Source organism: Colletotrichum lupini, chromosome 9, assembly GCF_023278565.1.
Source record: "Colletotrichum lupini chromosome 9, complete sequence".
Taxonomy (NCBI): Eukaryota; Fungi; Ascomycota; class Sordariomycetes; order Glomerellales; family Glomerellaceae; genus Colletotrichum; species Colletotrichum lupini.
Window position 1 is genome coordinate 3,139,126 of NC_064682.1, and position 11,917 is coordinate 3,151,042.

The 11,917-nt window shown below is 36.2% G+C and overlaps 2 protein-coding genes across 2 annotated transcripts; both read left to right on the forward strand.

Annotated features, from left to right (window-relative positions):
- Window positions 1-4,266: 4,266 nt before the first annotated feature.
- On the forward strand, window positions 4,267-4,467 carry CLUP02_16799 (uncharacterized protein; the record flags this gene model as incomplete). The annotated part of the gene is made up of 1 exon (XM_049295717.1): window positions 4,267-4,467. A coding segment is annotated over one exon (201 nt), but the record flags the coding sequence as incomplete, so codon positions are not given.
- A 4,501-nt stretch (window positions 4,468-8,968) lies between these two features.
- On the forward strand, window positions 8,969-10,805 carry CLUP02_16800 (uncharacterized protein; the record flags this gene model as incomplete). Its single annotated transcript, XM_049295718.1, has 4 exons — window positions 8,969-9,391; window positions 9,503-9,616; window positions 9,679-10,389; window positions 10,443-10,805. The coding sequence occupies 4 exons, from the start codon at window positions 8,969-8,971 to the stop codon at window positions 10,803-10,805; spliced, it is 1,611 nt and encodes a 536-aa protein (XP_049152865.1).
- Window positions 10,806-11,917: the final 1,112 nt, after the last annotated feature.

Below are 11,917 nucleotides of genomic sequence, written 5' to 3' on the forward strand. Positions count from 1 at the left end.
TGGTGTACCATGCACGTCTTGCGCAGCCTTTCATCCTTCCCACGTGCGTTCTGGGCACCCCCGATCTCGGAACTACTTGACATTTCTGTCAAAAGAGGACTCGTGTAAGATAGCTCGGGGTATTGAACGGACTCGGGGCAATGGACTTTCATGTGTGCTTTTCATGAGGAACGGAATGAACCAATAGGTGTCGCGGGCTTCGGATTGCGGCTCTGAAGAACGAATACCAGAATATGTCTTGGCACTCTTGGCGATGCGACCCCAATCCGTACGAAAAATAGCGCTTGCGGCGCCTTTTGACGAGAACTGTACATTCGAAGCGCTGATGAACATGGTCTCAAGTCTCAACAGCTTCACTCAACAAGACTGGATGCGGGGGAACAGCTTCGTTCTTCCACTCTACACGGAGCTCGGGAAAAGTGTTACCTTCTTCTCAACAGATTAGGCTGGATGATGTTCACTGCAGGTCGCACGCAGACGGAGCATTAACGACTCAATCCCGCCTAGTTCAGGCCAGCATCCTGCACAGCCCAATATTATCCAGATTGCACGAGAAAGTACTTTGTGCGACCAAGTCCGTTCAACGCGGAAACAAAACACCTCAACTTTCAAAGAGCGGTATCGTCATCAGGGGTTGCGAAAATTCTGTTCCTTGGCTATAATATAGAAAGATAACGGTTCCAAGAGATGCCCAGGCGGGAGGCTCAAATTTTCAAGGCTAAGCGTCTCGCCAAGAGCGGTGGCCGAGACCCTAGGGCGACGGTTGCCGGGCCTTGGCAAGCCATCTCACGCGCCAAGGGTAAAGAGCCTCAGCGGATTTATTAAAGTTTCGGGAAGAATTTAGGCAAAAGAGAATGTTTCGATCTTCGCCCAGGGACTCAACGTCTTCTAACCTTTGCTCTACACTGCTGCTCTTTCTTCAAATATTGAATAGTATCGAAGAACAGGTAAGAAACGAGCAAAGGAAAGCAGGAATTCTCTGGAAAAACTGGGAGAGTTCGGCGTCCTGTTGATGAGTGTTGGATTACGAGGCAGAAAAGGGGCCCTATTAGGTAGTTAGGTAGGGGTGGTAGGTAGGTAGTCTGGGCCCGTGTAGACGGACCCTTCTACCTACCTATACTTACTGAGGGACCGCGGGCTCTGCCCACGATCTTCCCCTCTTATATATATACAATAGACCTATACTAACTTATTAACCTAGTTACGACCTAAAAGGTCTAACTTACTTATATATATACTAATACTAATTAGTAGTTAAATTATATATATATTTTTACCGTAGGTTAATAAGGATATAACTATAAAAGAAATAGCCTCGACTTACCTCGCTAACTATTCCGACTTATTAACTTAGTTCTATTTATTTAATTAATAATAAGCGGCCTAGTTTATATTACCTTAGTTCTCCTCTATTATTATTAACTAACGACTAATTAACTAGTTATAAGTTATTAAGAGCGCGCTTTATTATATACGATCTCTTTTACTAAGACTATTATTATAAAAAAATTAACTACTTTATTATTATTATTAACCTCGCTTTTATTATTAATATTATTTCCGCTAGCCTTATTACTATTACTAACTTCCCTCTAATTAAACCGCTCGTAAAGGAATTTATTTTAAATATATTATAACTAAGTACTATTTTAAACTAATAATAAATAAGAGGAGATTAATTACTAAGAGATTAATCTAATAATTACTAGCGTACTAGTACTTAGTAATAGTAAGACCTTCGGAATTATAAGTATATTAATAGTAAATCTTTTATTAATAGCGAAGTGTTTTAAAATATTAAAGAAAAGAAAAGATTTTAATAGTAGTAGTAGTAGGGATCTATTTTATATTACTAATAAATCTACCTTTTTCTAACTTAATAGAAGCTCTGAGATTAAATTAGTAAAATAAAGTATAAGAAGTATTAAAAAGAATTACTAATTAGTAACTAATAGAATCTTTTATTTACTATTAGAAGTACGGTTATAAAAGGCTTTTTTTCTTTTTTTACGACCTTTTACTAACCTTAGTAACCTTCTATTTATATACTTTATTAAAAGAGTAGAATTTTCTAACTAATAATAGTAGCCCACTCACTACTATTAAAACGATCGCTATAACCGACCTATTACTCTTTCTAACTTAACTAATATTATACTATAATTATAATATAATAATTATATCCTATAGTAATCTTTTATTATATAACTTACTTCGTAAATATATTATAATAACCGCTAGCCCTAGTAATAAGTAAAAAGGGTTTAATAATTAGTTAATATTACCTCTAGCTTACTTATACTCTCAAATTACGGAACTATACCTAATTCTAATTCGTTAATAGGACTACGTTAACCTAACTTAATAAGGCTTATTTAATATTATACCTACCCTTATAAATAATAAAAAGCTTAATATTTTTATTTTTTATATAATAGGATACTATTATTAAGATAGCTTAATAAGTAAAGAGCTATAGAAGGACTTTAAAACTAATTTCTAAAACTAAGAAATAGGGGACTTCTTAAGAATAAAAAGTATAATTCTTAAGAAGCTAAAGACTTCTTTATAAATAACGGTATTAATTTAATAATTAGAAATCGTAATTAAATAATAAAAAAGATCGTTAATACCCTTAATACTTAATACTTCCCTACTTAGATTTTTAAAGAGATCGTAGCTTACTATAGCTATATTAAATACTTTAATATATTATATTACGATTTTTATTTCTTTTACTTACTACTCCCATAGTTAGTAAATATTAACGATTTTATTTAGTAAGTTAAAAAAATAATAAGGGAATTTGCATAACCTTAACTTACTTAATTCTAGTAATTAAAATTCCGACCTTAGCCTTATTATTAACTAACCGACTTACTACCTCTTTAAAAAAAAGAAAAAAAAGAACTAGAGAATAAAGTTATTATTACTTAATAGCGAAATCTACCCCATTAAATACTATATTTTAATATAAAAACTAAAAATAATATTATACTTAATACCCGCTAATTAATTAACTTTACTAAGCTTTATAATAATAAAAATAAGCATAATAATAAGAAGTACGATATTTTTAATAAGAAGCTTTAAATTTTTAAAGTATTATATTAATAAGCGGGAATTAGTAGATAATATTATTCTAGTACTTTCCTAAATATACTTAAGGGAAGGGCGTTAACCTTTTACTTTAACTAACTTAGTAATACCTCTAACCCGCTTAGTTTTAATATAATATACTAAAGGACTTAAAAATACTTTAAGCTACTTATAAGCTATTAAAACTACCTCGCTAAGCTTTATAACCTCTATTAGTACTTTATAATTCGTAAGAACCTAGGTAAGTCGAACTAATAGATTCTATAAGTACTAATTAACTATATTATAATCCTTTATAAGGCACTAGTTACCTAGGGATCCGTTTTTAATATAAATAACTAACTCTTTTACTACGTAAGTAGTATACTAAAATATAAACTTATTATACTTAACCCGGTACCTATATTTACTAATATTTATTACTAACTTAGTACTTTAATTAATACTATAGAGAGAGAGCGCAACCGTAGTAAATAGTAGTAATATTTTTAAAATAGTATTTATAATAAAAAGGTCCCCGCTACTTACTAAACCGACTATACTTATAGTAGTTTTAGTAAAAAGACCTAATTTAATAAATAGAATTAACGCGGCCGTGGCACTATTAATAAAAAGTATTTCGTTTATTATAAAACCGGCTATTACTTAACTAAGTACTTAGAAAAAGAGCGATATTAAGTATATAAGAAGTATAAAAATAGTAAAGAAAGAAATAAAAGATTTATACTAAGCTTATACTTATAGTTCTTTACCTTTTATAAGGGAACTACCCTTATTAATAACGATAATAATAATAATATTATAATCTAATACTTTAATAGCCTTAACTTTAACTATAAGGATAACTACGAGGACGAAGTCTAGATCTTAATAATATACCTTATGACTATTATTAATAATAAAACCCTTATAAATATCCTTACTACTTAGGTAATAAAGCATAGCCTTACTAATACTACCTTTATTAATAAGTTAACTAAGCCTACGGAACTAATAACCTCTTTTTTATTAAACTGGAGGTACTCGTTAAGGGACTTTTAAAGTATTATATTTAATATTAATACTATAAAATTCTTAACTATAGGCTACTCTTAACTCTTTATATTATAATAGTAACGACTTAAAATTACTTTTAATATTTTTAGAGCCGGCGAGATAGGTATTTGATTTAATAATAGCAAACCCGTAAGGTTATTAAGATTTATAATCGTTAGTACCTTATTTAATAATATTACTTTTTATATCTTACTAACTAATACTCCTTTCTTATACTACCTAAGGGATATAAATAAACTAAGAGTATATTTTAATAATATTAATAACTTACTAATTAGGGGAAATATTATAGTACTTATTATTTATAAATAGGGATACCCTTAGCTTTTGCTCCTTAATAATAAAAAAGCTATTACTAACTACTTAATAGAGGGTAAATTGCGCCGCTTATATTAGTACTTTAGCTACCCTTTAGTTCCTTATTTCTTAAAGTTACTCTAATAGTTTAGTAACGATATAGAGATCGTAGCCCTCGAGAAGCTTATAAAAATCTATTAATAATACTAACTTAATACTACTACCCCTAGCCGATTTAAATTTACCCTACGAGATAATTACGATTTTAATTATAAAGTCGTAATTAACGTAATATACTTAATAGATTATAAGGGTACTAACCGACTAGTACTTTACGTTATTAATACTATTACTTCTTTTTAAATAGTAAAGTTCTTTATAAATATAACTACGAAGTATATATAAGAAGCTCTTTAGTTATATTAAATTAACGTCTACCTCGGTTTACTAAATTAGATTATTATAAATACTAATAAGAACTTTAGCGCTATAAAATTTAAATCTTTTATTAAATCTATATTTATTAAGGTTAAAGAAGTACTTATTAAAGCTTATAATAGTATTAATAAGGCTAAGAAATACTACGCAGTACTTAAAAAAGCATATAATATTATTTAAAATAAGTACTTATTAATAAGCGCAGAGGCTATACTTTAGGCCGTAATTAAAGTAGTTAACGATATAGTTAGCTTAAATAGCCTCGTTCTTATACTCCTCGTTTTTAAAGCTTTTTTATACACTTCTAACGAATTTCTATTATTATTAAATATTACTTAACGTATAGAGGTAATTAAAAAAGTAATAAGAGAAGTCCGTAAACTTTATATTAGTAAGTAAGTAAGCGAGGTACTAGCTACTTAAAACGGACTAAATATCTCTTATATTATTAATTTATTACTATAATTAAATATTAAAGTTTAGTAAGAAAGTAAGGGATAGAAAGGCTTATTTAAGCTCGTTTTAATAAATAGTACTACTTACGTAGTAAAATTACCTTACGGCCTAATAAGCTTCTGGGCTATTATAGTTAAACCCTAGTACTTAAAAGAGGTCGACCCCGAGCTACTAACTACGATAATAAAGCACGTTAACCGCTTACTAATCCCTATAATTAACTAACTAACTAATAATAGCGCTACTATAAATAAAGTCCTTAATAAGATTATTATTATAATTAATAACGACCCTTTATTATAAAATAAAAGGACTAAAAAAATATTAATATAGCGTAGTTACGGTAATATTTCTATAATTATAACTTATTTTATATTTAAAAAGGAGGTAAATCTTAAGCTAGTTACTAAGCTCCGTAATAAGGGTATTATTACTACCCTAGGAGTACTTTTTATAAAATCTATTAATAAAGAGCTTTTAGGATTAATAAAGAGAGGGGTAATTAAATTTATCTAACTTAGCCCTAAATATAGGGATATAAGGATATTTAAGTCTCGATTTATTAATAAGATTAAGAACCTAAGACTTAACCCTATTAAAAAGTCTTATTTAGTTATATAAGGGTATAATAACGAGGGGAAAAAAGAGATCTTTATATAATTATTAATAATTTAAAGAACTAGTTAATATCTAATCCTTGCCTTAGCCCCGACCTTAATTTAAAAAAGCTATGTTATTTAGTTACGAGATATTACTTAAGTATATATATAATTAAGCTAACCTCTTTACTATAAAGTTTTTATTTAATTACTAGCTTAGATCCGTTATTTATATCCTAAGGGTACTATTTTATATATTATATAATTATTATACGGTCTTATAAAATTTAGTACTTATTAATAAGTAATATATAATAAGTATTATTTAAAAATACTTTAAATAATAATATCTACGTTTAATTTATACTTATTAATCTCGATAAGAGAAAGCGGATTATTTAGTATTATTAATATATAAACTAATAATACTATTAAACTATTAAATAAGATTTTTAGTTAAAAAGAAAAAACTAAGCTTAAGTACGCTAAGCTACTAGCTAAACTAAAATAGTAATTATTAACTAACGAGCTACTTATTTTTAATAGTAGGATTATTTTATTAAAAGGTATTAATATAGTGCTTAAATAAAAGAACTAAGAGAAGAAGCTTAAGTAAGTTAACCCCTCGGTATTAAATACTAAATAATAATTCGTTAAGTAGCGAGCTCGAGGTACTTATATTATATTAATTTATTAATTAGAAGTAGCTTTTAATACGTCGTTTACTACTTAATACTTAGTAGATTTATTATTTATTAACTACGCTACGCTAAATTATTATATTAAATAGTAAATAGATTACTTAGACCGAGGGCTTATATTTATATTATTAGATCTAACTATAGCTAAACTCTTCGTTTTTATAAATAGGTTATTTATAAATAACGCTAATTATACTTTATAACTAGGTTATATTATTATTTTTACGAATAAAGAATAGACTAACGAGAGCTTTATAATTAATAATAATATTATTTACTATAGCTTTATAAAGAGCAAAAGGATTACCTAGAGCGTATTAGTATTAAAAGTTTATAAAATAGTCGTAAGTATTAACGTTACTTATACTATCTTAACTACCCTAGACCTTATTGTTAAATAACTCGACGTTCTAAAGATCTTTATTATAATCTATATAAATTTATATTTATTATATAAATACCTCGTTAAGCTAGGTATTACGAAAGAAAAGCGCCTTATAATAAATATTATAGTACTTAGGTAATTATATAAACGCCGTAAGCTCTATAAAATCCGTTAAATTAATAATAATAATAACTTAGCTAACGGGTTTATAAAAAGTATACTAAATAAGTCCTTTAAATAATTCGTTAGTAAAGGAATTATTATAATTAAAATAAAAGGATAGGTAATATATAATTAAAATAGTAATATACTATAGGTAATAAGTCGTTTAGTAAATATATATACCTCTCGGGCTTTAGCTTAAAAAGAAATATACGTATTTAAAATATAGTTAAACTAATAAAAAGCTCTTTTTTAATTACGCTAAACTTAATAATTTCTAAGGAGTTTAAATATATAGATTATATATATTAGAGGATTAAAAAGTAATTAGAAAGAGGGGATATTAAAACTTTTATATAAATAATTATAATAGAAGCTATACTAAAATTTTAATATACGGCTTTAGGTATTTTTAAATAGGGGATTAACTATAGATTTTACTACTAGTTCTCGCTAGCGGGGGACCTAGCCCTTATTCTAACCTTTTTTATTATAAAAATAGAAAACTATTAATATTAGATTACGAGGTAGAAAAGGGGCCTTATTAGGTAGTTAAGTAGGGGTAGTAGGTAGGTAATCTAGGCCCGTGCAGACGGACCCTTCTACTTACTTATACTTACTAAGGGACCGCGGGCTCTGCCCACGATCTTCCCCTCCTATATACACACAATAGACCTATACTAACCTATTGACCTAGTTGCGACCCAAAAGGTCTGACCTGCCTACGTGTATACCAACAATGAGTGTTTTTTTACCAGTCCAAGTGCTCAGGTTTCACGACCAGGGGAGGAAGAATGAATACGCTAACGGGGCTCGACATACTAACGGGTTTACGGCGGCATTTGAGATGCACAGACACAGTTGACATCATACACCGCGACCACCGAGTCAAGCAACTTTGCCTCCTCTGCATAATCCGTTATCCAACACGTCCACAACCACAAAAAGTTTACCTTACGGGTGAGCGTATTGCCGCCAATGAGTGAAGCCGCTTACATAACTCAACACAATCATCCCCGGAAGAGTCCATTGCCCTCATCAGACTTGGGGATCCTCGTCTCTGCATGCGCAGCCAACGGAATTGGCATTCGGCCCGTCGGCTGGCTTGGCCCCCTCGGGGGTTATTAGCTTACCCAGAGCCGCAATCGGAACTTCCACAAGCAGGGTCCGCCCTTCGGCCCTTGCCCGGCGCCTGAAGGGCAGATGCGAAATGCGTAGCTAATGCAAATGTGTCAACCATGGAACTCGAATTGCTGGACAAAGCAGAAGAGAAGAGGGGGCCCACGGGGGAGGACGTCCGTCCGAGATATACAATGCTGCTTATTCGCTGTCCCCGGCCGCGTTCGTCTCCACGGGGAAAAACACAACCCCGGGTCAGAGTGTCACGCACCCCGTTGATATTCGGCGGACCTGGAGACGGATGTGACGGAGAACCACTGAATTCCAACCAGATACTGCAGAATACTCCAAAGTACCGAGTGAGATTTTGACGTACGCATCCTCTCAGATGACAGATTTACTCCAGTCGTCAGCTGCAAGCCCCAGATTGTTTCCCCCAGAGTATGGGTCTGTGAGGGAGATACGGATTATGGGGGTTTATGGGGATGCTCCGCTTTGATAGACATACTTATGGATTACGACCGCAGTTAGGGTCTCAAATTTTTTCGTCTCTTCTCTCTTCATCCTCGAGAACACCCTTTCTCGAAGAACACAACATCTCTTCGACAACTCACTTACACCAACTTACCTGAGCTGCTGTAACAGACGGACACACAATGGGTCTTCTCACCATCGTCGAAGAGAGGCCGACGCCGCCCTCGGTCTACAACTGGCGCATCTACGTGTTGGCCGGCATCGCGTCATGTGGATCCTGCATGATTGGCTACACGAGCGCCTTCATTGGCACGACCATCGGTCTCGACTCTTTCAAGGCCGAGTTCGACCTCACCAATAAGACCACCGCCGAGAGACACGTTATCAGCGAGAACATCGTCTCCCTCTTCGTCGCCGGTGCCTTCTTCGGTGCCCTTCTCACCTACTGCCTCAGTCACTTTATTGGTCGCAAGCGTTGTTTGGCCATTGGAGCAACTGTCTTCTCTTTGGGAGCGGCCTTGACCTGCGGCGCCAACGGCAACCTTGGACTCGGAATTCTCTACGCTGGACGTGTCTTTTCGGGCTTGGGAACTGGAGTTGCTTCTGTGAGTCTTCAAGATGCCCCTGAGTGACTCATCTCGGTCATCGACCGGTTCTCCACATGATGGGCAGCAACAAATTGCAGTGTAACAATTGCTAATACACGTATTTCGTAGAACATTATCCCCGTTTACATCTCGGAACTTTCGCCGCCGGCTATTCGTGGTCGTCTAGTTGGTCTCTACGAACTTGGCTGGCAAATTGGTGGTTTGGTTGGTTTCTGGATCAACGTGAGTTCTTACACAAACCTTCAACATTCAAACTGTATAAATATCACTAACGCGCTGCTCAGTTCGGTGTTGAGAACAGTGTTCCCGTCGGCCGTTCGCAATGGATGATCACTTTCGCAGTCCAGCTGATTCCTTCTGGTCTCCTCCTAGCTGGATCCTTGTGGATTCGTGAGTCTCCTCGATGGCTCTTCCTCCACGACCAACGCAAGGAGGCCATGGAGAACTTGTGCTGGATCAGACAGTTGGAGCCCAATGACGTTTACATTACCGAGGAAATCGCCGGTATCGACAAGATCTACGAGTCCACTAAGGCCACCGTCGGATTCGGATTCTGGCAGCCCTTCAAGGCCCTCGGTGCCCGTCCCTACCTTCAGTGGCGCCTGTTCTTGGGCTGCATGCTGTTCTTCTGGCAGAATGGTTCTGGTATCAACGCCATCAACTATTACTCCCCGACCATTTTCTCCAGCATCGGTGTTGAGAGCAACACTGTCAACCTGATGACTGGTATCTTTGGTGTTGTCAAGGCCGTCATGACCTTTGTCTGGCTTCTGTTCCTCGTCGATCAGCTTGGTAGAAGAAAGCTTCTTCTCATTGGTGCCATCACCGGTTCCCTCTGCATGTGGGTCATCGGAGGCTACATCTGCATCGTCGAGCCGACCAAGAACCCTCAAGACCACTTGACCGGCAGTGGTATCGCTGCCATCGTCTTCTTCTACCTCTGGACCGCCGTCTACACCCCCACCTGGAACGGTACCCCCTGGGTTATCAACTCTGTAAGTTTATCCCTCCGTGGTGACGTTTGGACCGCAGCTAACAAAACCTCAAGGAATTCTTCGACCCCAACTTCCGTTCCTTGGCAAGTGGTGCAACCACCGCCAGCAACTGGCTGTTCAACTTTCTCGTCTCCCGTTTCACGGAGCAGATGTTCGCAGCCATGGGATACGGCGTGTACTTCTTCTTCGCCGCCCTGTCATTCCTGGCCTTCTTCTTCGCCTTCTTCCTCATCCCCGAGACGAGCGGTGTTCCCCTGGAGAAGATTGACAGACTATTCGAGATCAAGCCCGTCTGGAGAGCCAACGAGACGTTGATGGCCCAGCTGAGGGAAGAGGAGGTACAGTTCCGCACAGACATCAAGGACGAGGTTATTCACAAGGAGCAGGGCACGTCGTCGGAGTCGGACTCCCCATGAAAGATGAAAGAAGCTGCGCTGGCAAACGCAGATATACAAACATGACATGATTACGAACAGTACATAGACATGGAGATAGAACGGCATTTTGATTTATCGCGAAGGGGCATCTGTTTGCGAATACCCGGCATCGAGTTATCTGCAATCCTAAATAAAAGACATTTCTTGCCTCGAACCCACCTGACCGCTTCATGGCGCACTTGATTTCTCATAGCTGATACTGACGAGGATGTCTCCCGCCTTACTCTTCAATCTTGCTCCAAGGGCAATTGCGGCCAAGTCCGACAATCGAACACCGACAGCAACACGACAACATGTCAGGGTCTCGACTGTAAGAAACATTCCCTCAGCGCATCTCATTAGCAACTTGCAGTCTTTTTCCCGTGATGCCGAGATTGCCGATACTCAACCGCAGCATTCAGAGGCACCGCAAACTTGTCAGTGGAGCCGTAAGCAAGCACAGCTGGATACTATCGTGGCAATCCCGGTGGCAATGACTGTGTGGCGACGGGGCCAGCCCACTTGCCGAGAAACTTGGTGAAATCTCAAAAATCACTCAGTCAGCGACCCAGCGCCCGGATTTTTGCGCTGAACAATAACCAATGACGGCTTATTTCCGGGGTCAGCGCCCTAGGCCGCCCTGCCCGTTTGAAGTTGGTTCGGATCTAACCAGAAGATCAGTTGAACAGGGCTATCCAAGCGGTCGATCAATGCCAAGTACGCCTGCCCCTAAGGAGCAGGAACTGCCATTAAGCGGCTGCATGAAAAGGGAATCGTTTTGGTGTTAATTTCCGGCGGGATGAAATTCTCCTAGTGGTGCCGCACATTGTTTCACTCTGCTGTTGAGGTCTACGTCCTTGAAAATTTGGCGCCTGTTAAACCAACTGCCTAGGTACATAAGCACACGCGACTGCAACCGAAAAATGTTCAATTAGATACGAAGCCAGAAAGAATAATTTGTGTTTGTGTTAACGCTTGATTGTGACTCAAGCCTTTTCAGGGTCTCGTAGAACCTAGCGCTCCATTGATTGGTACGACAGCCTGTCTGTCTCTCGAGAGCATTGTGAGACTTGATGATTCTTTGAAGCTCCAGCGCATTACAGCATCCCAAA